This window comes from Tamandua tetradactyla, chromosome 4 (assembly GCF_023851605.1).
Source record: "Tamandua tetradactyla isolate mTamTet1 chromosome 4, mTamTet1.pri, whole genome shotgun sequence".
NCBI lineage: Eukaryota > Metazoa > Chordata > Mammalia > Pilosa > Myrmecophagidae > Tamandua > Tamandua tetradactyla.
The window spans coordinates 29,060,884-29,088,083 of NC_135330.1; the positions used below are offsets into that span (position 1 = coordinate 29,060,884).

Consider the following 27,200-nt stretch of genomic DNA (forward strand, 5'->3'; position numbering starts at 1 on the left):
TGGTGAATACGTTTTGGATTTCCTGTATGTGCTTAGTATAGAGAAGCACAAGTGCTTATATTTACATAATATCAACAAAATGGTATCAGGAATAATAATAGCTATGGTCACTGGGCATTTTCTCTGTGTCAGAAACTGTTGCAAGGTCTGGACATAATATTTATTCATCTAATACAACACCCTTTAGGAAATGTATTATTATTATTATTATCTCCCCCCACCCCATGTATTTTTTTTTGCTGTGGAGAAAATTGAATCTGAATGGCTGATTTGCCTGTGATTACATTTTGGATAGTGGAGCAAATATTCAAACATGACATGTGGCCTTGGAGCTGGGAACACTATAATACTTTAACACTTTCAAAGTTCTTTTTTTATGTAACTTTTCCCTTGGCTTTCAGAGCAACCCAATGAAATATAATAACTTTTAAGAACCCCATTTTGCAGGTAAGGAGACTCAAATACAGAGAAATGAAGTAACTTGTCCGAGATCACAAAAGCAGGTTCTATTATGAAATTAGATGTGTAAAGTATTAGTACTTGTAGGAAACTTACATTCATTCTTGCCCAAACCCCAGGTTTTACAGTTGAAAAATCTGGGGATCAGCTAGAGGTAGGTAAGTCGTCCAGGGCCACTGCTAGCTGGTGGCATTGCTGAACTAAATCCCTTGTCTATTGGCTCCAGCCCAGAGTTCTTCCTGCCTCTCTGCTCGGCCTCTCTGGGCTGGGACTAGAATCCAACTCTTCTGATTCTGGATTTAGTGCTCATTCTACTCTCCTGTGCTGCCTCCTTGAAAATGCAAGGGTCCAGCTATGGAGAAGAAGACCATGTCCAGGAACCACTGAAAACCAACAAGAGCATATGAAATGGGGAAACCACAAGAACAGGAAATGGTCTCAGTCCAAGCTAAATGGTCTTACTCTTTGATGCCTGTTAATAGCACTTGTTGATTAGCATTTTCCTTTCAGACATTGACAGTCCCCAAAACCTGGTGACAGACCAGGTGACGGAGAACACGGCCAGCATCTCCTGGGACCCGGTGCAGGCCGTCATCGACAGGTACGTGGTGCGCTACACATCTGCGGATGGAGACACCCAGGAGGTTCCCGTGGGGAAGGAGCAGAGCAGTGCTGTGCTGACGGGCCTGAGGCCGGGCGTGGAGTACACGGTGCACGTGTGGGCCCAGAGGGGCAGCCAGGAGAGCAAGAAAGCGGACACCAAGGCCCCCACAGGTAAAGGAGCGTTGTTCTTAGGCAGTATAAGACCTGCCACACAAAGCCTGAGGTTGGTCAAGATTGGCTTCCCTCTCTGAGAATGACAGAAGATGATTTATGGAAGAGCATAGTGTAGCCCTGTGTAATATACCGTGGACACACACATCGTCATTCACGTATCTTTAACACAGTCTCTCAAAATAAGGACCTCATTTTGTGGCCTCATATTTTGATCTTGAAAAAAATAATGGTAATTAATAGGCCACTTTCACTCACTTTTCTCTGAGTACATATTTCCTTTGTGATCAGTCACTAAATAGTTCATCTTGAAAGAAAAGGAATATAAAGAAACTGTATATGTTAAGATCCACCTGCTAAGTACTTTAAGGAAATGGCTTTTGCTGTGAATTCTTTAGCAAAAGGAAAGGTTATTACTTTCTTAGTGAATAAATCTCTTGAGTACCTACTGTGTACCCCAGTACCAAGTGCCCTAATTATACATAATAACAGTTCATAAATTTTTAAGTTCTTTGATATCTGATCCCTTGTCCTTAATAATACCTTTATTGAGATATGATTTACATACTATAAATATTGCCCTTTTACCATGTACAATTTAATGGTTTTTAGTACATTCACAGAGTTGTACAACCATCACCACTATCAAATTTCAGAACATTTTCATTCACCCAAAAAGAAACCCCTTTGCCCTTTAGCAGTCACTCCCCATCCCTGCCCCCCACCACTCTTTCAGCCCTAGGAATCCATTACTTTCTTCCTACAAATTTGCTTATTCTGAATATTTCATAAAAAAAGGATTATACAGTGTGCATTCTTTTGTGACTAGCCTTTTCATTTAATTTAAAGTTTTCAAGGTTCATCTAGGCTGTAGCATGTACCAAGACTCCATTCCTTTTTATAGTTGAATAATATTCCATTGTATGGATATACCCTATGTTGTTTATTCATTCATTAGTTGATGGACATATACATTGTTTCTACTTTTTGGCTATTTGCAAATAATACTGCTATGGACATTTGTGTATAGCTTTTCGTGTGGACATATGTTTTCATTCCTCTTGGGTAATGAAGAAATTGAATTGATAGGGTATTTGGTTATACTGTTGAACAATTGAGGAACTGCCAAACTGTTTTCCAAAGTGGTTGAAGCATTATCCCTTTCCACATGCAATGAATAAGGGTTTCTTTTACCCCTCATTTACTTAATACTCACCAAAGAAATCATTATCCCCATTTTACAGTTGAGAAAACTTACCTACCGAGTAGTGCATGATTTCTACGAGGTTACAAAGTTAGCAGGTGATTCATAGAGTTAGATTCATGCCTTATTCATGGAATACTATCGTGTCATAAAATGTGTTTAGTCTAAGCTCTACATTTTACAGATGAAACTGAGACCTAGCCAGAGGCAGCTGAGTTGTCCAGCACCACAGCTGGCTGGTGGCATGGCTGAACTAAATCCCAGGTCTACTGGCTCCAGCCTAGGGCTCTTCCTGTCTCTTATCTCGGCCTCTCTGGGCTGGGACTAGAATCCAGCTCTTCTGACTCTGGACCTAGTGCTCTGGATTCTACTTTCCTGTGCTGCCTCCTTGAGGATGCAAGGATCCAGCTATGGAGTCAAACTCTGTGTCCATGAACACTGAAAACCAAGAGCATATGAAATGGGGAAACCACAAGAATAGGAAATGGTCTCAGCCCAAGCTAAATGGTCTTACTCTTTGGTGCCTGTTAATGGCGCTTGTTGATCAGCATTTTCCTTTCAGACATTGACAGCCCCCAAAACCTGGTGACTGACCAGGTGACGGAGAACACGGCCAGTGTCTCCTGGGAGCCGGTGCAGGCCGTCATCGACAGGTACATGGTGCGCTACACCTCTGCGGATGGAGACACCCAGGAGGTTCCCGTGGGGAAGGAGCAGAGCAGCGCCGTGCTGACGGGCCTGAGGCCGGGCGTGGAGTACACGGTGCACGTGTGGGCCCAGAGGGGCAGCCAAGAGAGCAAGAAGGCGGACACCAAGGCCCCAACAGGTAATGGAGTGTACATTATCATTGTGTCTTTGCTAACTCATGGTTGTTCCAGTTTATTTTTTCTCTTCTGATATTGATGAGAAGATGATTTATGGAGGAGTAGATGGTGGCCTCTGTAATAGGCTGCATACATCATCACTCACTTCCCTTTAATGTGTTTCCTTATAGGTCAGATCTAAATACAGTCTTCAAGCTACGATTTTGCCCTGATTGAACGGTCATATCCATCCACTCCTGCTCTGATTGCTTGAATATTTTACTGTATTGAGGGCCTTTTAGTGAGTTTGTGAGGGGGAACAGAAAGTGAAAATCAAATGTTATTAACATTAGCATATTGAAGATTCAACTTTAAGAAAATAGACTTTACATCTGCCATAGCAAGAATATGTATGTAACTTGCTTTACTATAAATGAATCATGTTACAATTCTGGTTTTGAGGACAAGGAGAACTCCACTGTTATATTCTTATGTTATTTCTATGACAGAGATATAATCTAGGATGATATATTTGTACAGTGTTTTATAAAAGAATCTGTGATATATTGAAGAATATTAAAATTGAATTTTACTCTTTGTGGATTCATTTAAAAAATAATTATTGGACACTTTCTGTGTGCCCTGTACTATAAGGCACTGGGAATGCACCTGCAAGAGCATGAAGCCTCCTCTTCTAGGAGCTTACATTTGGATATGGCTTTTGGGATCTTCTTGTTTGAAATGGTAGGTCTTCAAGGACATGATGCTGGATGCAAAATTAGCCTCTTGTGAGCAGAAAACATGTCTTCATCAACTCTGGGCCCTGCATTCTGCCAGTGCCATGACTTGTACTTAGCAGGGGCATGATATAATCTTGCAAAAGGATTAAAATAATTTCTTTTATTAAATTCTTGGTAGAGGTAATAGCCCAGATTTTCAGAGTCTGTTCTAACGTGCTGTTTACTTGAAGAGCCATAAATCCATCTGGGGTAATAAGTTGTTTGCTTATGAAATAGATTGAAAACAAAACAAGAGCATACAGCACAGAGAATCCACAGAACATGAAATGGTCTCGCCCTGACCAAAATGGCCAGCGGTTTCCACACTCTAGGGCCTGTTAATATTGACCAGCATTTTCCTTTCAGACATTGACAGCCCCCAAAACCTGGTGACTGACCAGGTGACGGAGAACATGGCCAGCGTCTCCTGGGACCCGGTGCAGGCCATCATCGACAGGTACGTGGTGCGCTACACCTCTGCCGATGGAGACACCCAGGAGGTTCCCGTGGGGAAGGAGCAGAGCAGTGTCGTGCTGACGGGCCTGAGGCCGGGCGTGGAGTACACGGTGCACGTGTGGGCCCAGAGGGGCAGCCAGGAGAGCAAGAAAGCGGACACCAAGGCCCCAACAGGTAACAGGAGAAAGGAGAAACACAAAGGGGGGTAAATGCTGTGTGTTGGTCTCTGCTGCTGTAGTATGACACTGCTGTTCTTGGAGCTTCAGCAACCTCAGTCTGTTTTGGGAGGGTTTACTGGTGGAAACTTCATTCACTTCAAGAAAGAACAAAACATCGTGTTGGATCCAGTACTGGGTAGTCTCCTGAATGTGTTAAAACTCTTTTGCAAAACTTGTGCTTGCTAACTACTGTGCCTCTCAGTTATAGAAAATTATTTAAAAAAATAAGGAAAAGCATTATAAGAATTCTTGGAAATACCTGATTAAAGAATTGTTTCATTGTAGGCTGGTTTATATAGGTTTGACTACATAGATATGTGGTTTAAAGGAGCATGCATTAATCTAGCCAGTTGCATTTCGATATGCAACAATTTTTTTTTTTTTTAGAGCACAGAGGTAGAAAAATTTTGGGGTGCACATGCAGAGAAGTTGCATGTGGGCACTCTAGCAAGAGGATAGAGGCAAGAGGCAATAGGCGATGTGGGGCCATTTGCTTTTATAGAATAGCTTTACTTATCCCCCTCCCCCTTCCTTGTTCAGGGCCTTTTCTTCTACCCTCCCTTCTCTTCAGGGTGGTGCCTGGTGGTCGATAGTGCATTGGGAAAGGGCAGTTGGCTGTGCCCTTCCTCCATGGATGACTCACTCAGGTGGGGGTCCTTTGGCTCCGATGGGTTGGCTGCTGCTGGGTGTCTCCTCCCGTAAATCACCTGGGCAGGGTGACTGTGCCAACATGCGCCCACTGACCTGGATTAACTGTCCTTGTGCAAGGCCTTCATGTTTTTTTCTCTCTCTCCTCTCTCTCCCTGTTCTAGCCTGCCTCAAATTCCCCCCTCAGAGAGTTCTCACGCCTTAATCTTAAGGGGTGCTGAGGGACAAGGGTCTGTCTTCTGTGGCTGCTTGTGGCTTGTTAGGGGATGTAGGCCCTACCTAATGGGGCTTAGGACTTTCTGGCTCTCTCATTTAAGTTGAGAGTGTAGGAGTCCAGAGGGGCCATTGGAATGTTGGAATGGCTGAGAATCCTGGGATCTGCATTGGTTGGGTGAAAGACTTCTAATTTGGAAGAAATAAATTTGTTGAGAAGTTTAAAAATGCAAGGGGCTATTGATAGCAAGAGGAGGATGAAAGTGAGTGAACTTCAGAGCTGCATTAGCCAAATGAGACTGGGGAAGAGGAAATAAATGACCATATCTCAGGTCCAAGAGTGAATCTTAGCTGGTTGGCTTGTTCCTGCTTACCTGGGAAATAAGAAGGTACATGTGCTTAGTTAAGGGGTACAGGAATGAGGCTTAGAATGGGTTTGATTGATTGGGCTGCAGCTGCTGTGTTGGCCAGGTTATTCCCTCAAGAAATGTTAGTACTACTTTTTTGATGGCCAGGGCAGTGAATTACTGTTATTATCATATTTTTCTTTTTGGTAAGAGCATTACATTTTAAAAATTGAGTATCTCTTGGGGGCATTTAATTGGGAAAAAGCCTTGCTCTTTCTATACTGCTGCGTTAGCATGCAGGACTAGGAAGGCACAGTTTTTCCCCCTTTTCTTAGTTATAGCGTTCAGGTGAAGGCAATTAGTTTTGCTTTTTGTGCTAAAGTCCCTGGGGGCAGGGTTTTGACTTATTGAATTTGGAAACCTCATTGCTTAAGAGAATAGAAGATATTCCCTGGGTGGGGAAGTTTAAGAGTTTTATGTAGCTTTTTAAAGGGACTTTGAAAATATATATGCATTGTTATTATTAGTTTGCTTAAGATACTTTGGCTCTTTTTTGGTCTCACACAGAAATTAAAGTTTTAGAATATAGACAATATTATGCTTATTTTAATCTAACTGGATCAGCATTATTTACATGTTTCTGTATGGAGTAATGCTGACTTCAGAGCTGGAGAACTTGAACTCTGAGTCTTGGATGTTACATAGATATCTTAAGTTCTAGGAAACTACTAGGTTATATAAAAAGCAAAGCATTTGAGAATTTAGAAATGACAGTTAAAGTGTAGGAGTAAATGTGATTGCTGTAAGAGTTTACACTTTAAGCTTTAATTTTTATAAGCATTTTTAATGAATTTACTTTTAGAAATAAAAACATTTGTCAGTTGTTTTATATTGGGGTCATCAACTACAAACTATAGCAGAAGTTTTGTCCTGTTTTACTTTTACACATTTACCGGGGTTATGTTAAATAACAGGTAGAACATAATTTTTAAACTCGTCTTGTTTCTCTTTGAAAGTTCCTTTGTTGAAGATGAAGTTCTGACTAACAGCTAACCACTTGTCCTTTTAGAGAAGCCTTAGAGTAAAGTAGTGTAATTAATAAGTAAATTTGGTAGTTTAACATTAGGGGCAGTTTAACAGAGAGCAGCATGGACTAGGACAGAATTCATTTTTATAAATTTTTTATAACTTCTTGTAGTTGACAGTGATTACAAACAAGACTTACTTTTTAAATATGCAACTAGTTTTTAATGAGCATCTTCTAAGTTCCAGGTCTGGTGATTGAATGGCAAACCAAACAAATACAGTTCTGCTCTCCTGAAAGCTAGTGTGAAAGATAGACAATAAAACAAGCAGACAAATTTATAACCATAAATTATAAGAAGCTCTGTGAAGGGTGAATATGTTGTAGGTATAGAGAATAATGAGTGGATGGAGGATACTTCAGAGATGGGATGGGATGGGCTGAATGATGGGATACATGTTTAAAAAAACCTCTCTTGCTTAAATGAGAGAGAAGTGTAGTCCTCTCATATGGAGTGATCAGAGCAAATTAGGCCAGAGCTGATATTGGTGTTGAATGCTAGGAGCTCCAGCTCTTTCTGTGTTGTTGCTCTCCTATCCTTAGGGAGTTGCCTCATCTACAGGGTCACCACCTCACTCACCTTCCAGCTGGTAGACAGGAGTATGAGCAAGGGGAGGTATGTTGGAAGATTGCACACATCAGTTTTACTCACATTCAGATATAAACACAGTACCAGACATCACCACAAGGGAGGCTGGGAAAGGAAGTCTTAAGCTGAGTGGCCATGTGCCCAGTTTAAACTTCTATTATGTTGTTCTGTCCAATATAGTAAATATGGGTAGCTACTTAAATTTTAATTAATTAAGAAAAATTAAAATAAGAAAAGTTTCCTGTGTTGCACTAGCCTCATTTCCAATGGTCAATAGCTACGTGTGGCCATGCTGGACAGTTCAGGTTATAGAATAGTTCTTTCATTGCAGAGAGTTCTATTGGACAGCAAGCTTGTAGAAGAAGGAGAGAATGATTACTGGGACAAAGTAGCCATTTTTGCCAGAGGAAAGAGTACATGTGATGGCTCTAAGCTGGAATGACATGAGATGACTGAAGACCTGAAAGGAGGCTGCTGTAGCTGGAGCATAGAGAGTGAGAGAGGAAATGGCAGTGAGATGAGGTGGGAAGAAGACACGGGGCAGGTCTTACAGTATCATGGGTGCTTAAGTGAGCAAGGGTATAATATTATTAAAAGAAGAATGATATGATCCAGTATTCAATTTAAAAGAGATTATTCAGACCATGGTGAGGAGAATAAGTGGAATAGATGACAAGGGTGGAAGTGGGAAGCCTCATGAAGTGGTTATTTTAAAAGTCTTGGTAAGAAAAGATGATTTCGATAAGCGTGATAGCAGCAAGCATAGAGAACAGGGAATATCTGAGGCTGTATTTCTGAGCTAGGAATGACTGCTTAGAGATGGGTTAGATGAAGGGTGGGAAGAAAGACATTTGGGGTAGGAATCAACTATGTCTCCTGTGTTTCTGGTTTGGCCAACATGGAAGGTGGTGACACCATTTTCTTAGAGGGGACACTGAGAGATAAATAGGTTTGGGGAGAAAAGTCGGGACTTCTAGATATTTAAGTTTGAAATACTTGTGAGATGCAGTGGTTAAGTGATGTACTTATTGATACGACAAATATTTATTATCTAATATGTGCCAGCTACTGTGGTGGATACACAGTTGTAGATACAAGTTAGGGGCTCAAAATTGACACAGTTTGGAGAGCGATGAGTATCTAGTTGGTATTTAAAGCCACAAAAATGGGTGAGGTCCCCTAGGCAGAAGTGAAGAGGCAGAAGAAAAGAGGGGGCCAGGGAATCTCCAACGTGCAGTGAAACATGCATTTCACTACAGAGGAGCCTGGAGAGAAGAAGCCAGTAAGTTAGGTGAAAACCAGGAGGATATGTAGACGTGGAAACCAAGAGCTGAGAGTATTGCAAGAAGGAGGGAGTGGCTCAACTCTGCCAAATGCCTCCAAAAAATTGGGTTAAGATGAGCATGGCAAGTGCTTGCTTGATTTGGCCATTTAGAAGTTACCATTGGCCTAGACTAGCAGTTTAGCGTTGTGGTGTAGAAAGATGCCAAACTTGATTAAATTGGGGAGTGAAAAGGGAGGTGAGGAAGTGAAGTGAAGGTATGCAGAGGATTTTCTTTAGAAGTCTGTTAGTTCAGGCGTGCAGAGAAATAGAATGATATAGGGAGGGATGGAAGATCTTAGAGCTTGTTTTGCTTGGAAACGATGGTAGAGAAGAGAGATGGATGATGCAGGGGAGAGAGAGCAAAAGAAAAGGAGCAAGTTCCTTGAGAATGTGGGAGGGCTCAAAATTCTTGGCAAGGAGGATCTCATCTTGGATTCAACACAAGAAATCGGTGGGGAACTTGGACAAGTCTCTTCATTTCTCTGGGCATCTACTTTCCTCCCTTTTTATAAGACAAGATGGTTAGAAGATGTATGACTTTTCAGCTTTCAAATTCTGTGAAGTACAATAATTACACACTGTGGAGATCATAGCAGACGTTTCAAACAGCAATTTTGGTGGCTTGTCACTCAGGAGATTTTTACTGCCATTCTTGGGAGAACTACAAGGACAGAAAATTTCCATATTGATAAACTTGGAAAAGATCTTATTCCTTCTAGTTTTAGTATCTAGCAGTTTGTTTCTCTGGAAAAATGGGAACCAGGGACCATACTCCTGCTTTAAATGGAATTGTATTGTTGTTAAAGATAATTCTCACCAGGGGAGAACTCCTGGTGATGGGGTATGGTGGACATGTCCTTGCTTGGCTCTAAAGTTTCTAAATCTTTTAAAAAAGAAATTGACAGCCCTCAAAACCTGGTGACTGACCAGGTGACGGAGAACACGGCCAGCGTCTCCTGGGAGCCGGTGCGGGCCGTCATCGACAGGTACGTGGTGCGCTACACCTCTGCGGATGGAGACACCCAGGAGGTTCCCGTGGGGAAGGAGCAGAGCAGCGCTGTGCTGACGGGCCTGAGACCGGGCGTGGAGTACACGGTGCACGTGTGGGCCCAGAGGGGCAGCCAGGAGAGCAAGAAAGCGGACACCAAGGCCCTGACAGGTACCATGGGTGAGGAGAACAGGGGAATACTTCACGGATATCAGGAGATAACCTTCCTCCATAACATGGATGGACAGGGGAGCGCGGGGAGGAGGCAGTTGCTTTACCTGAGGACATTTTTCACAGTGGTTCCCTTCTTACCTTTTTTTTTTTTGAATTTTTAAATTAATTTTAAATTAAAAAAATATGACAACAAAGAAACACAAACATTCTTAATATATAATCATTTTATTCTACATATAATTCACAATATCCTCACATAGTTGCATATTCATCATCATGATCATTTCTTAGAACATTTGCATCAATTCAGAAAAAGAAATAAAAGATAACATAAAAAGAAATAAAATGAAAACAGAAAAAAAATTATACATACCACACCCCTTACCCCTCCCTTTACCCCTCCCTTTCATTGATCACTAGCATTTCAAACTAAATTTATTTTAACATTTGTTCCCCTTATTATTTAACTTTATTCCATATGTTCTACTCATCTGCTGACAAGGTAGATAAAAGGAGCATCAGACACAAGGTTTCCACTATCACACAGTCACACCGTGAAAGCTATATCATTATACAATCATCATCAAGAAACATGGCTACTGGAATACAGCTCTACATTTTCAGGCAGTTCCCTCCAGCTGCTCCATTACATCTTGAATAACAAGGTGATATCTACTTAATGCATAAGAATAGCCTCTAGGATAGCCTCTTGACTGTTTGGAATCTCTCAGCCATTGACACTTTGTCTCCTTTCACTCTTCACCCTTTTGGTCGAGAAGGTTTTCTCAATCCCTTGATGCTGGGTCTCAGCTCATTCTAGAGTTTTTCTCAATCCCTTGATGCTGAATCTCAGCTCATTCTAAGATTTCTGTCCCACATTGCCAGGAAGGTCCACACTCCTGGGACTCAAATCCCATGTAGACAGGGGGAGGGTGGTGAGTTAGCTTGTTGTGATGGCCTATTTCTATCTCCTGATGGTCTCTGTCACCAACAAAATATTCCAAGTTTGTTCACTAATGTCAGTTCATATCAGTGAGACCATACAGTATTTGTCCTTTTGTTTTTGGCAAATCTCACTCAGCATAATGCCCTTAAGGTCGTTCCATGTTGTTACATACTACATAACTTTATTCTGTCTTACAGCTGCATAATATTCCATCATATGTATATGCCACAAGTTTATTCACTAATGTCAGTTCATATCAGTGAGACCATACAGTATTTGTCCTTCAGTTTTTGGCTAGTCTCACTCAGCATAATGTTCTCAAGGTCCATCCATGTTGTTACAGACCTCAAAACTTTATTCTGTCTTACAGCTGCATAATATTCCATCGTATGTATATGCCGCAGTTTGTTTAGCCACCTGTCTGTTGGTGGACATTTTGACTGTTTTCAACTCTTGGCAATTGTAAATAATGCTGCTAGAAACATTGGTGTGCAAATGTCCATTTATGTCCTTGACCTCATGTCCTTTGAGTAGAGACAGCATATAGATGGGTCCTGTTTTTTAATCCATTCTGCCAGTCTGTGTCTTTTGATTGGGAAGTTTAATCCATTAACGTTTAGTGTTATTACTGCATGGGTAGTACTTTCTTCTACTATTTTGCCTTCTGGATTTTATATGTCATATCTAATTTTCCTTCTTTTTACCTTTGCTCATAGTCTTCCTTTCTACACTCTTCTCCACACCTCTCTCTTCTGTCTTTTTGTATCTGTCTCCAGTGCTCCCTTTAGTGTTTCTTGCAGAGCTGGTCTCTTGGTCACGAATTCTCGCAGTGATTTTTTGTCTGAAAATGTTTTAATTTCTCCCTCATTTTTGAAGGACAATTTTGCTGGATATAGAATTCTTGGTTGGCAGTTTTTCTCTTTTAATAATTTAAATATATCATCCCACTTCTTGCCTCCATGGTTTCTGCTGAGAAATCTATGCATAGTCTTATTGGGCTTCCCTTGTATGTGATGGATTGCTTTTCTCTTGCTGCTTTCAAGATCCTCTCTTTCTCTTTGACCTCTGACATATTGATTAGTAAATGTCTTGGAGTACTTCTATTTGGATCTATTCTCTTTGGGTTACACTGTACTTCTTGGATCTGTAATTTTAAATCTTTCATAAGAGTTGGGAAATTTTCAGTGATAATTTCCTCCATTAGTTTTTCTCCTCCTTTTCCCTTCTCTTCTCCTTCTGGGACATGTACAACATGTATATTTGTGTGCTTCATATTGTCCTTCAATCCCCAGAGTCCCTACTCATATTTTTCCATTTTTTCCCCCTATTGTTTCTGTTTCTTGTCGGATTTCAGATGTTCCGTCCTCCAGTTCACTAATCCTATGATCTGTCTCTCGAAATCTACCATTGTAGGTTTCCATTGTTTTTTTCATCTCCTCTACCATGCCTTTCATTCCCATAAGTTCTGTGATTTGTTTTTTCAGACTTTCGATTTCTTCTTTTTGTTCATTCCTTGCCTTCTTTATATTCTCCCTCAATTCATTGATTTGGTTTTTGGTGAGGTTTTCCATATCTGTTCGTATATTCTGAATCAATTGTTTCAGCTCCTGTAGCTCATTTGAATTGTTGGTTTGTTCCTTTGACTGGGCCATATCTTCAATTTTCCTAGTGTGATTTGTTATTTTTTGCTGGTGTCTAGGCATTTAATTAACTTAATTAGTTTATTCTAGAGATTGCTTTCACTTCATTTACCTAGGGTTTTCTTGCTGGATGAATTTGTTGTCTATCTGTTCTTTGACATTCAGTTCAGCTTTATCTGGACCTCTAGCTTAGGTTTTGTTTAACAGAGGAGAATTTTTCAGTTCTTGTTTTCTTGTTTCTTGCCCTGCTTGTATGGTTCCTTTCCCCCCCCACACACACACACTTAGGAGGGTCTACTTAGGTATTATAGACTCCAGCTGGATTTTCCCAGACCAAACTGGCCTCCAATGAGGAGGAAAGAGTCACCTGTGTCAATTTTCTCTGAGGGTGAAACCCAGCAGGTTGAAAGACTTTCCTGTGAAGTTTCTGGACTCTGTTTTTCGTATCCTGCCCAGTATGTGGTGCTTGTCTGACTGCAGGTCCCACCAGTGTAAGATGATGCAGTACCTTTAACTTTGGTGGACTCTCCCTGCTGGAGCTATGGTGGAGACAAAGAAGAGGTTGTAGGCTGGTTTTGATGGCTTCAAATACCAAGCCCTGGTGCCTGAATTCCTTGAGAGAGGGATTCCACCTGAGTTGGGCTTCACCCCTCCCCTGGGGAAGGCACAGGCTCCAGACACGCTCTCAAACAACCTTGTTTCTGCCTATGTCTGAGGCAGTTGCAGCCTGAGAAGTCCTGCCACTGAATCCAGAGGCAGTCAAGCCTTTGTAGAAACACAGCCACAGAAACCTCTGTTTCCTTTTTTTTTTTCTTTTTCCGTCAGCTCTGCCCCCTTGGCACTGGGGCAAAAATCAGTGACCTCTGCTTTGACCAGGTTCACCTGAGCTGGGGGCCTATTTTTAGTAGTCAGAACTTGTTAATTAATTCCACAATTGGTGTTTCGTTTGGCTCAGCCCCTGCTGCTGGTAAATTCCCTTTCCTGTCTCCTCTGGGAAGCAGCCTGTGGGGGAGGGGCGCCGGCCGCCATGGCTTGGGGAACTCACAGTTCTGGGGGGGCTTGCAGCTGGTCCAGCTGGTCCAGACTGGGGTACGCTGTATGTCTGGTCACTGGCGTGGCCCCAGGAGCTGTTCTGTACTTTTCTGGTTATTTAGTAGTTGTTCTGGAGGATGAACTAAAATGCGCACATTGTTAAGCTGCCATCTTGGCCCGGAACCTAGCTGACTCCGTTCTTACCTTTTTGAGGTAATATGTGGTCATAAGCATCGTTCAGATTAAAGTGAAGGAAGTGTGGAGGAAGCAGTGTGGACGTAGAGCTGGGTGGCCCTTCGTGTGGCTGTGGAAGGGTGGCCTCCCTGTCCAGCCCCTCTGCCGGGCCAGCTCCCACGCTCTCTGCCCTTGATATCAGAACCTGGTTGGGCTTCAGCCCCACTTTGGAGGAGGAAGAGGGAAGGAGCTACTCCAGTTTCCGTCTTCCAGAACAGGGCAATGGTGGGGCATCTTCCTTCACTCGGCTGATAATTAAAGGTGCCAGGAGGGCATGGACTTTGTGAACGTGATGGGACCTCTGGTATCAGTTGCGCATCATGGAGATCAGGCCTCAGGGGGCTGTGGAGCAAAGCACTCCACCCACCCTGACGTCTGTGCCTTTTCAGGCCATCCGGGCAAGGCTTGTCCTTTTCCTCCATGGCCAAGGGCTACCTTGAAATTTCTTTATTATTATTCTTTAAACGTATTTTTTTATTGTGGTAACATATATTAAAAACAAATTTCCCATTTTGGCCACTTTCACCTGTATGATTGGGTGATATTAATTATATTCACAATGTTGTGTTGTTGCCTCTTTATTTTGTTATAATTAGCAAACATTTTTAATCAAAAAGTAATACATACTAATGTGCTGCAATAACAGGATAGTCACATGGAAAAAGAATGAAATGTGACCCCAACCATATAGCATACAAAAAAAGTAATACATGTATAAGAAAAATTTTCAAACTAAACAAAGGAGTATAAAATGAAAAGAAACTTTCTTTCCCATCCTAGTCTCCCTGGTACCCAGTGCTGCTTTTCAGAGGCAACCAGGAACCAGTATCCTCCAGTCTCCCCTTCCTGCTTGCTCCCTTCCTCCTTTTCCTTCGTCCTCCTTCCCTTTGCCTCTCTTCCTCTCTCCATGTTGCTTTCTTCCTCCCTTCCTTCTTGATCTTTTCCTTGTTTTATTTTTCCCATTTTTAAAGATAAGAATAAGACAATCATATTTTTCCTTCATAAAAATGTGAAAATAACTAAGATAAATATCTGAAGTCTATAACCAGGACATGAGTGGGCAGTCAAGGAGTTGGCAGAAGCCAGCTTAAAAAGTTATGATTTTGTTTTGCTTTTTAAAGCAGGAAATTCAGTTTTTCCATGTGATGGATAAAATAAAATCCTTGCCGGATGTTACGCTTTAAAAAGTCAAACCAAGCTGATATTATCCCATCTCAAAATTTGCCAAGATATCCAAATTCAAAACAAGAGCTGTCTGATTTCTATTAAAATACCACAGTACAGTACTCAGCTGAAATGCTACTGGGTAGAAGATAGCCTGGAGACATCTTTCTGGGACCTTCTAAATTAAAATCACCTTCTGTGGTGAAGTTTTTTCAAAATGGAAATTTCCATTCAAATCTTAGTTAAAACAAAATGAGCCATTTACCAACTACTGCTATACTATTATGCTGACTAATTTTTGCTGAATTTTAATTATCCTGATCTAAAGTGCACACATGTATCCCCACTTCCTTCTAGTGTCTGGGTAGTGAAGTGTGTAGGAATTAAAAGAAAAACTCTTTGCTTTCTCTCCATCTCGTCTTCCTTTCCTTCTTTATCTTCTTTTTTATAGAAGCTGCCTGCTCCAACCCCAATTCTTGCTATAGTGCGTTTGCATCTAAGGAGATACACTTAAATATACATGTAAGAAATAGAACTTCATATTTCTACCTACTTTATATCCTTCATAAGCTCCCTCTCTACTTGTGGGGCAGGAATCTCACTAAATTTAGGATCATGCTCCTTCCTCAGGACTGTATGAAGAGTTTTGGGTAGTTTCCCACCGTCAGGTATTGGGAGGCCTGTTGGGCAGTTGGATCATCTCTCCAGGCAGGTGTTTGCTGAGATGGCCTTGGCTTCCTTTCAGATCTGTGGCTCTCTCATCCTTCCATCCTGAGACTCCTTTTCCTCATCCAGGCTATCCATACCTACCATTCTCAGGGATCTGCTGGGGGAAGCAGATTCTCTTCCTTTGGGATCTACCTAACCTTCTAGTCCTTAATCCTGTTGTCCTTAAGGTGTTTATTCTTTTGGAAACAAAAGTCAGGTGAGGACGAACAAATCCTGCTACCTGCCTGAAGGGAGGCTGAGAAAGGGGAGGAAATGTAGGGGTAAAATGTTAATTAACATCTCAGAATTTACCTTGCCTTAGTTGCATTTTAGTAATAATAACTCTTTGATTTTTTTTTATATGCAGAAATTGACCCTCCTCAAAACTTTCACCCATCTGATGTAACACAGTCTGATGGGGTATTGACCTGGACACCCCCCTCTGCTCAAATCGATGGCTACATTCTGACCTACCAGTTCCCAGATGGCACCGTCAAGGTACTGGGTACTTCTTGTCTTTTCTCTGGGTGCACATACTCAGCCCCCATGTAAGGTAACTGACTTGGCCCAACCTGCTTGATTGCTGGCCTCATGGCAACCTGCCAATCAATCAGTTGATCCTTACTGATCACCTACTGTGTGTGAGGGGCAGTGCTAAACAGTCGTTATGAACACTGTGGTCTTGTTTTATAAGGATTAACCATTGTGCCTGCCCCTAGCTGACCATCATGTATTTGCTTGACGTACGTCTGCCTTATGCTAGCTTTTTATTGATCTTCCCCAATTAAATGTAAGCTCTATGAGGGCAGGGAATTTTTGTCTGTTTTGTTTCTTGCTGTGTCTAAAGTCTTGGCGCAGTACCTGACATGTGATAGTTACTCAATAAATATTTAGCAAATGAATTGATTTAGCCCTTATTTCAGGGGTTATGCCTCCCACCTGGAATCTGAAAGCCTTGCAAATTTTCTGAACTTTTCACAATGGACTGTTATTTTTCTGTCCTTGGCAAGGAAGAAAGAAGGGAGGAGGAAAGAAAGGAAGGACACTTGAACTTATTCATTGTCTCAATTAATGCTCATGACAGCCCTGCTGGGAAAGTTGGTCCTATGTTTATAGAGGAAGTAGCAGAAGTTCAGAGAGAAGTGAAAACCCAATTACCTCCTTGCCTTGCAGAAATCAGACACCACTAACTTCTCTTAAGCCTGGCAATTTCTTTACTGCTGCCAGCAGTGGTTGTAGTTGGTGTCCCAGTGTGTGCCTGGACTGTAGAGTTCCCAGGACACCTCTTGGTAGGTGTTCCCATAGGCCACTGCCTGGTGCTCCACTCTGGTTTTCACTTAGCGCTCCTGGGAGCAGTAAATCTTGGGGCTGGGAACCACTGGATATTCAGGGCTGCCACTGGACCCTCAAAGAGGCAAAACCCTGAACCCTCAGACAGCCATCTGCCATTAGCGCCCAAGGAGTGCTACTGGCACCAAGGATGCTCAAGGTGATAAACTGAATAATTGACTCTCCACTTTCTTCTTTCTTTGTAGGAGGTGCAGCTTGGACAATGGGACCAGAGGTTTGCATTGCAAGGCCTTGAGCAGGGTGTCACCTACCCCACATCCTTGGTTGCCTTTAAGGGTGATCACCGGAGCAGGAGTGTATCTGCCACCCTATCTACAGGTAACGTGGAGTCCTGCCCTCTGAATGAGAGTACAATGAAGGATGAGCATTGGAGAGGCCTGAAAAGACATCTAGGGAGGAGCAAGTAGATACAGAGCTATGAACTTCTCTAGGCATGTGGGAATAGAAATGGGGTATGGAGAGACTAAAAAAGGGAGTGAAATGGAGTGCAACTTGGGGGAGCAGTTGGGTTGAGTGAAAAAATGTTGTGAACTTGACCTTAGTTCTGCTATATTTGGAGGGATTGTCAGGAGAAGAGTGAGTAAGAAAAATAAGTTGTGAGTGAAGAGTTGGAAGAAACAAAGTTGTAGGAAGTTGTGAAATAATTTCTGAACAAAATGAACTGCCTTTAACAAGTGGAAGAAGCCCTAGTCCCCTTCTTCCTTGCCCTTTGCCTACTATGTCGTGTCTCTGCTTGATTCCCAGTTGGTGCCCGTTTTCCACACCCTTTGGACTGCACTCAGGTGCAGGAGAACAGCAACGCCGCCAGCGGCCTGTACACTATCTACTTGCACGGCGATGCCAGCCGGCCCGTGCAGGTGTACTGCGACATGGACACCGATGGAGGCGGCTGGATTGTGAGTCAAGCAGAGCCCCGACGAGCCTTGTTTTTCACCCCAGGGGGCTGCTCATAGCTCTCCTGCAGAGCCCTTGGGAGCCCCACTTCTTCTTTATCCACAAGAGATAGGAGTTTTTGGTGGCTTGTACTGTTTTTAGAGCAAACTCAACCCACTTTGAGACAAGAGCTCTACCTGTGGCACCTGGGGTAGAGCAAGGTTGGTTAAACTAAGGGCAAAGTCTCTGAAGGCTCATGGGGGTTTATCACCATCAGATAACGTCCTCTATTTATGTATGGTTTTACCCTCTTTAAAGCACTTTCATAAATGTAACTGTCACACATAAATTTTAGAGGGAGTGAGAAAGGCTTATTATTCCTATTTTACAGAAGGGGAAAATGAGGCCCACAGAGATAAGTGGCTTCCTTGAGTAAGTCACAGAAGTTAAGGACAAAGCTGGGACCGTATTTCAGGCGTCCAGTTTCCTGGTTCAGGGGTCTTCCCAGTGGGTCATTTCAAGCCATGTGAGATGGAAACACATGACCTCTTTGGGAGCTCAGTCCTCTGAACTTGACCGTTTGTCCCGGTTCCGTGTCGTGGCTCCCCAGTACAGAAACAACGCCTTTGGGGCTTTGAATTGAAAATCTAAAGCCTGAAAGAGGAACATGGGCAGTTGTCTGATCTTCCCTCTTCTGTGTGGATGTTTTATTCTCTTGTGCCATTGTCTGCTTAAACCACATGGCGCCTTCTGTGACTGCATCAACCTGATCCAATTATATGAGGAGCTGCCTTCGAGAGTTATAACCTGATCCTTCCATTCCACTCCCTACCCTTCTCCCCGTGCATGAACTGATAGAGGCACTTATCAAAACCGGCTGGCAGCCTTACCCACTGGGCATCCACAACTCATTTTGGGAAGGAGAAAGCAGGATCTCATAGTGTTCAAACTATAGTCATTTACATGTTTGCTCAAGGGCCTGGGAAACCAAAGACTCTTGGGCACCCAAGGATAAAATGATACCATCTGATGAGCAGCAGTGGAGAAAACTGATTATCCACACAGTGGCATCTCGCAGCTGAAGGGCAGTAATTGGATTAGATGAGGGAAAGTCCCAATTGATTTATAAAAATAATGAACAGAAGGTAGCATGGGAAGTCTCCCACTTGACTGAACCCATATGGCTATACCTGCTGCTTTCCGTCAGTACCACTGTAACCCCAGGCATTCAGTTTCTTCAGCCTTGGGGCCCACCCCCTGCCTTTTTGTCCATAATTGACCCTTGGCAGGATGTCTGTATTGTTTTGTGTGGCCTTGTTGAAAGCTAAGATTGCCTCTAGAAGGAGACACTTGTCAGAGAAAAATTTAGAAAAGGACCTCTCTGTCTGCCTGGGAACACCCATGATTTATTCCACAAATATTTATTGAGTGCCTGCTCTGTGCCAGGCACTGTTGTATGTGCTTGAGGTCCAGCAGTGAATCAGAGAACAAAATCCATGCCTGGAAGCAGCTTGCCGTCTACATCCTGCCCACCTGAATGATCCTTACTGGAATAGAGAGGTTAATTCCAGAGGTAATGAATTCACTCTGTATTTTCACTAACACCAGCTGCCCATCACACCCCAAATCTTGTTTACTGGCCCAGAATCCTGGAGGTGATGCATGAACTGGGATTCTATAAGGTTTCCCCTCAAAGCCACAATACTCTGGGAAACACGTGGAGTTCAGAAAACTTCTCCACAAAATATTAGTTTTTTAAAAATATAATGTATTTATTTTTAGTTGTGGTAAGATATATATAATATAAAAATAATCTTAACCATTTTAAGTGGGCAATTCTTTGACATTAAGTACATTGACAGTACTATGTAACTTTCACCACTATTTCCAAACTATTTCCATCATCCCAAACCAAAACGTGTATGCATTTAATAGTGTTCTAGTTTGGAAACTGCTAGAATGCAATATACCAGAACTGAAATTGCTTTCAGAAGGGGAAATTTCAGAAGTTTTAAGTTTACAGTTCTAAGCCGTAGATGTGTGGCTTTATCTCTAGACTCTCAGTTCCATTCCATTGGTCCATATGTCTATCTTAATGCCAGTACCACACTGTTTTAATTACCGTAGGTCCGTAGTAAGTTTTTAAAAAAGGAATTGTGAGTCCTCCACTTTCATTCTCTTTCTTCAAGGTTATTTTGGGTATTCTAAGTGAATTGTCATTGTTCCAATTCCGTATGAATTTGAGGATCAGCTTTTCCATTTCTGTGAAAAAGCCTGCTGGAATTTTGATAGAGATGACATTGAATTTGTGGATCCTTTAGCCAGTATTGATATCTTAGCAATAGTAAATCTTCTAACCCACAATTAAGGGATGTCTGTCTTTCCATTTACTTAGGTCCTCTTTATTTTCTTTCAGCAATTTGTCTGAAGATATTTCCAAATTTCCCTTGTGATTTCTTCTTTGATTCATTGGTTGTTTAATAGTGTGTTGTTTAATTTCCACATATTTGTGAATTTTCCAGTTTTCTTTCTATTAATGTTGTCAAGTTTTATTCCATTTTGACCTGAGAAGATGCCTTGTATGATGTAAATATTTTTATTTTTTTTGAGATTATATTTGTGGCTTAACATATGGTCTATCCTAGAAAATGTTCTATGTGCACTTAAGAAGAATATATTCTGCTGGTGTTGGGTAAAGTTTTCTATGTATGTCCATTAGGTCTAACTAGTTAATAGTGTTGTTTAAGTTCTCTGTTTCCTTACTGATCTTCTGTTTAGATGTTCTATCAATTATTGAAAGTGGTGTATTGAAGTCTTCAACTGTTGTTGTAGAACTATCTATTTTTCCCATCAGTTTTGTCAATTTTTTTCTCAGTATATTTTGGGGGTTGTCCTAGTTTGCAAGCTGCCAGAATGCAATATACCAGAACTGGTATGCTATGAACTTCGGTGTGCAAATGTCTGTTTGTGTCACTGCTTTCAGCTCTTCTGGGTGTAAACCAAGTATTGGTACTGCCAGGTCATAGGGAAACTCAATATTTAGTCTCCTCAGGAATGGCCAAACTGTTCTCCACAGCAGCTGCCCCATTATACATTCCCACCATCAGTGAATAAGTATTCCAATTTCTCCATATCCTCTGCAACATTTGTAGTTTTCTGTTTAATAGACACCATTCTTATAGGTGTGAGGTGATATCTCAATGTCATCTTAATTTGCATTTCCCTTAAGGCTAATGAAAATGAGCATCTCTTCATGTGCTTTGTAGCCATTTGTATTTGCTCTTAAGAAAAGTGTCTATTATATCCTCTGCCCAGGATTGTTTATTCTTTTGTTGTTGAGCTATATAATTACTTTATGCACACAGGATATCAAGCCCTTATCTGATACATAGTTTCCAAATATTTTCTCCCATTGAGTTGGCTACCTCTTCACCTTTTGACAAAGTCTTTGAGGCACAGAAGCTCTTGATTTTAAGGAATTTCTACTTATCTATTTTTCCTTTCACTGCTTGTGCTTTAGAGGTAAAGTTTAAGAAGCTGCTTTCTATTAGTGGATCTTGAAGATGCTTCCCTGCAGTTTCTTCTAGAAGTTTTATGGTACTGGCTCTTACATTTAGGTCTTTAATCCATTGTGAATTAATTTTTGTATAGAGTGTAAGTAGGGGGTCCTCTTTCATTCTTTGGCTATTGATATCCAATTCTCTCATGTCCGTTTATTGAAAAGACTGTTCTGTCCCAGTTCAGTGGATTTGGGGGCCTTATTGAAGATCAATTGTCCAAAGATTCGGTGGTCAATCTCTACACTCTTGATTCAATTCCAGTGGTTGATACTTCTCTCTCTGTGCCACTACCGTGTTGTTTTGACCACTGTGATCCCTGTGGGTCAGTTTGTATGGAATCTGATATAATAAAATGCAGACTAATAGTCATTGAGTGCCTGATGTAGCTCTGTGTTTTAGACTCTGGCCTGAATATTTTATGATGTACTATGATTAATGACATTGCTGAATCCTTGATTGAGACCCATGACTAAGGGGCTGCTAACATCTTGATTTAACAGTTGAGAAAAGTGAGGCTTGTCAAAGTTAATTCATTTGCCTAAGGACACAGCTAGTAAGTTATAGATCCAGGTATAAACAGTGATACAAAAGAGCACCAGAACCATTTGTTTTGGACCTTCCTTGTCCAAGTTGGAGCATTATTTTAAAAAGCAAATCAACAAGACTGCTCCTATCACACTTGGCTCTCTCAGTCAAGCAGATTATATAGAAAGAGGTAGCAGTGGCCAAAATTCAAGAAACCAGTTGACAGATGTCCAGTGTCAACCCACAGTTTCAGAAGGGACCATTTGCCATCTCTTTCTGAGCTATTAGGAAAGGCAAATCCCTTTCTTTCCTCCTATAGGTATAGCTGAAGAGTTTTATATCTGTATTCTCCTCTGATGAGAATTTTCATGCCACTGACTTGTTGAAATGTCAGACGTCCTCTTTGGTTGTTAGAGTTGCTTATGTTCTTGCTTAGATTAAAGACATTTGGGTGCTGGGTTCATTGACTGGAACTAGAGACATAATGCATTTTTCCTAGTGGGGCAGGATTGGATTTGAGCCTAACTTTGTACTGGGAACATGTTTGGACACGATGTAGATGAAACTGAACATCTGTGCCACATCTGTCCTAGGGTTCCACTGTTGACAAGTAAAGGAGCCCCAGGCAAAGCACTGGAACAGGTGCCCAGCTAGGAAATTAACAAAACCTCAAAGCTTAAGAAAAAAATCTTTGAAACAATGACTCAGTAGAGAGCTGGCATTTAAAAAATATTTTTATTGAGAAATGTTCATATACATACAGTCCATACCTAGTATACAATCAGTGGCTCACAATATCATCACATCGTTTTGTATTCATTATGATGATCATTTTTAGAACATTTGCATCCCTCCAGAAAAAAAAAGAAAAAGGAAAAACTCGTAAATACCATACCACTTACCCCTCCCTCTCATTGGCCACTAGTATTTCAGTGTGCCCAGTTTACTTTATCTCTTATCCCCCCTATTATTTATTGATTTTTTTATCCATATATTTTTACTCATATGTCTGTACCCTGGATGTAAGGAGCATCAGACAAGGTTTTCACAATCACATAGTCACATTGTTAACGTTATATTGTTATACAATCAGTCACCTTCAGGAATAAAGGCTACTGGAACACAGCTCAACAGTTTCAGATACTTCCCTCCAGCCACTCCAATGCACCATAAACTGAAAAGGATATCTATATAACGCATAAGAATAATCTCCAGGATAACCTCTCAACTCAGTTTGAAATCTCTCAGCCACTGAAATTTTATTTTGTTTCATTTCTCTCTTCTCCCTTCTGGTCAAAAAGACTTTCAGGATCCCATAATGCCAGGCCCCAGAGAATCTGGGTGTTCTGTCCCATGTTGCCAGGGAGATTTACACCCCTGGGAGTCATGTCCCATGTAGTGGGGAGGGCAGTGAGTTCACCTGCCGAGTTGGCTTTGAGAGAGAGGCCACATTTGTGCAACAAAAGAGGTTCTCTGTGAGTTATTCTTAGGCATAATTTTAAATAGACTTAGCCTATCCCTTGCAGGAATAAGTTGCATAGGGATAAACCCCAAGATTGAGGGTTCAGCCTATTGATTTGGTTGTCCCCACTACTTGCAAAGAATATCAGAAATTCTTCAAAGAGGGAAGTTGAATATTTTCTCCTTTCTCCCCAGTCTCCCAAGAAGACTTTGCAAATATTTCTTTATTCTCTGCCCAAATTACTTTGGGATATATTGGGTCATCATGTTAACCTGTACAAACCAATAAGATGTCATGTCCTGTTCAAGATTCCATGTACTTATCGTGTTCGACTAAACTGATCATACAAGTTAAATTAGGTAATGTGCTACCCAAGGTACAAATTTTACACCACATAAACAACTCTCCTTTTTGTCTCACACAGAAGTTGAAGTTTTAAAATATGGATGATATTATCCTTTACCCTGTATTCTGATTTAATTTAGTCCTATCCAGATCAGCTTCATTCATATCTCTGGTCGAAGTCTGATCCCTTTTTTAACTTTTTAAACAGTCCTGGTATGGGGCACTGCTGACTTTCATAGCTTCAGAGCTCTAACTCTGAGTCTCAGGTATTACATAAATACCCGAAGTTTCTTGGAACAACCAGGTTATACACAAACAGTTCAGTATCTCAAAATTTAGAAATAACAATTACAACTCCTGAGTATACGTGACTGCTGTAAGAGCTTTCAGTCTAGGAGCCTTTACAATAGGCCCCAACCAGTAACCCATGCTCTTGACTTCAGTTCACCAAGTTTATGTATTACAGTTAGTCCATATGAGTGAGGCTTGAAAATATTTGTCTTTTTGTTTCCTGACGTTTCATTCAACACACAGTCCTTAAGGTTCACTCACCTAGTTGCATGCCTCCCAACTTCATTCCAAGAGCTGGCATTTAAAAATTTTCTGCCTGAAAGATGAGGATATTTATGTTTAATCCTTGTATCAGCCACTGAATAATTAGCTTTAGGACCCTGGTTATATGCTTCTCTCAATTTTTATTTCTGTAAAATGGCATAATTATACTTGGCACAGAGTTGGCACTTAGCATGTGCCCAGTAAATGATTCAATATGTAAATAAACAGATGAAGAAGCCAAGAAAGGAATGGGTCATCTTTAAAAGATGAACGCTTGGGAAAAGAGAAAGGAGAACAATGCTGATGCCGTGTGTTACTGTTTTCCATAATTGTTCCTAAGTTCCGTTCAACTCGTTACCATTTATAGAGCATTTTTACATAGGCCATTCATTTAGTCCTTCCAGCATCTCTGGAATATAGATACTTCTTTCTCATGTCTGCCCCTGCTTTACGGCCCCCTGACCGAGGCTCAGGGAGAGAAATGATTGACATACCGTCACTTGGGCAGTGGTCTGACTGCAGGCCTGGAACTGTCTGCCATCACTTAGCTCAGTGTCTCCAGGGCTAGCAAACTTGGCTTGGTGCTTCAGGAATTAGGCAATTGTAAGCTTCCTATGTGGAACTTTCAGCATTGCTGTAGCATTGGTGAAACCTGCTCTTTTCTTCTTTCCCTGTCTCTTCCTAAAGAAAAATGTAAAGAAATGTAAAGAGACATTATGAAGCTTTCCTTATCAAATTCAAGATAATACGTTTCACTTCAGGGCGCATGCTGTGAAGACTGATGGAAAAGAGAGAGATTGGATTCTGCATTTGAATGAAAATAGGTAGAAAGAAAGATACGTTTTCAGCTCTTGGTTAGGGGGAGCCAGTTCTAAGTTTAGCTATTATAGTGTTTTCGCTTGTCTCTCAAGGTCTTGCAGAATTATATGTATTATTTTAATTTCAGCTGTATGCACGAGTATGTTTAGCTTTTAGTACTTTGCAAGTTTACTTCCTATAAAGGAATCCAGTTTTCTCAATTTGGGATCGCCTTTCTACCAAAAATAGAGGAATTTTTTAAAAGAAGCTGTTTAAACTCTCATGAAATAGCATCCAATTCTGTCTCCATTTTCTCACTTTTCACTCACTCTTTGAGGTTAGCTTCTGCCCTTATCTCTCACTGACACAGCACGTGCTGAAGTCATAGTGAATTCTGTGTCACTAAATTCTATAGATCATTTTGGCCCCGTGTTCCTTGACCTCTCATAGGCATTTGATACTGTTAACCACCCCTTTTTTTCTTGAAATATATTATCTTTGCAGCTTTTGTGATTCTAGTTTTCCTTCTACATTTCTGGTTGTTCCTTCTGTCTCTCTCCTTAGTAAACTCATCCTTCGTGATGTGGAATTAAATATCAGACTTCCTCAAGGCTTGATTTTAGGTCATTTTTCTCTTTTCAATTCCTATTTTCAGCCTAGGTGGTCTCCTCCTTTCCCAGGGCTTCATTTATTATCTATGTCCCAGGGGCTCTCTATTTTAGTTAGGATAGAATGTGCTATGGTGCGGTAATGAACCAATGCTAAGTTCTAATTATTTAATGCACACAAGTTTTTTCTGTGCCGAGTCTTCCTTGGGTTTGGCAGCCACTTCTAATGGTGACTCAGGGATTCAGGCTGGTTCCATCTGTGGCTCTGCCATTTTGACCTGTGGCCCTCACAATAGTACTGCAGTCCTATCTGCTCAAATGCACGATGACAATAGTGCAATGACAACAGTGCCTGCCAACTCAACTGTATTCCCACTTACAGCCCTTTTGTTAGAACTAATCATATGGAGAGCAACAAGCATTGTCTCAGACACACTCCCATGTTTGTAACTCCAGTCTAGACCTCTCTTTAGAATTCTTTTTTTTTTTTACATGGGCAGGCACCGAGAATCGAACCCAGTTCCTCGGGCATGGCAGGCAAGCACTCTTACCTGCTGAGCCACCGTGGCCCACCCTCTCTTTAGAATTCTGGCTTTTACATTCAACTGCCTGTATGACCTCTTCACCAGGATACCTCAGAAGTACCTCATTTTAATATATCCCCCAAGTAAACTCATACTATGCACTACAAAACTTGTCCTCTCTCAGAATCTCCCATGTCAGAGAAGAGCTGAGTGATAGCCATCCAGTTCCGTAAGCCCAAATGCAAGGATCATTCTTGACTTCTTCCTCTCTTTCAATTCCACCTTCAGTCTATCACCAAGTGTTCTAGTTTGCTAGCTGCCGGCATGCAACACACCAGAGATGGATTGGCTTTTAATAAAAGGGAATTTATTTTGTTGGTTCTTCAGAGGAAAGGGCAGCTAACTTTCCACTGAGGTTCTTTCTTACGTGGAAGGCACAGGATGGTCTCTGCTGGTCTTCTCTCCAGGCCCCTGGGTTCCAACAACTTTCCCCGGGGTGACTTCTTTCTGCATCTCCAAAGGCCTGGGCTGAGCTGCAAGTGCTGAGATGAGGAATGCTGAGCTGCTTAGCTGTGCTACATTGCGATCTCTCATTTAAGCACCAGCCAATTAAGTCAAATGTCACTCATTGCAGCAGACACACCTCCTAGCTGACTGCAGATGTAATTGGCAACAGACGAGGTTCACGTACCATTGGTTTATGTCCACAGTAACAAGACTAGGTATGCTCACCTGGCCAAGTTGACAACTGAATCTAACTAACACACCAAGTCTGGCCATTTTGACCTTCTATCTACTTCTGTCTATCCCCAGTGC

General features: G+C 41.5%; 1 protein-coding gene across 3 annotated transcripts in view; it reads left to right on the forward strand.

Moving 5' to 3' along the window:
* The window catches only part of TNN (tenascin N), a 90,609-nt gene that overhangs the window by 50,566 nt on the left and 12,843 nt on the right, over positions 1 to 27,200 (forward strand). For 2 of the 3 annotated variants that reach the window (XM_077157073.1, XM_077157071.1), the window contains 7 exons: positions 970 to 1,233; positions 3,000 to 3,263; positions 4,386 to 4,649; positions 9,794 to 10,057; positions 16,152 to 16,282; positions 17,320 to 17,452; positions 17,879 to 18,030. In XM_077157073.1, the coding sequence (XP_077013188.1) occupies positions 970 to 1,233; positions 3,000 to 3,263; positions 4,386 to 4,649; positions 9,794 to 10,057; positions 16,152 to 16,282; positions 17,320 to 17,452; positions 17,879 to 18,030 (1,472 nt within the window). The remainder of the gene's footprint in view (positions 1 to 969; positions 1,234 to 2,999; positions 3,264 to 4,385; positions 4,650 to 9,793; positions 10,058 to 16,151; positions 16,283 to 17,319; positions 17,453 to 17,878; positions 18,031 to 27,200) is intronic. The other variant, XM_077157072.1, reaches the window with a different exon arrangement.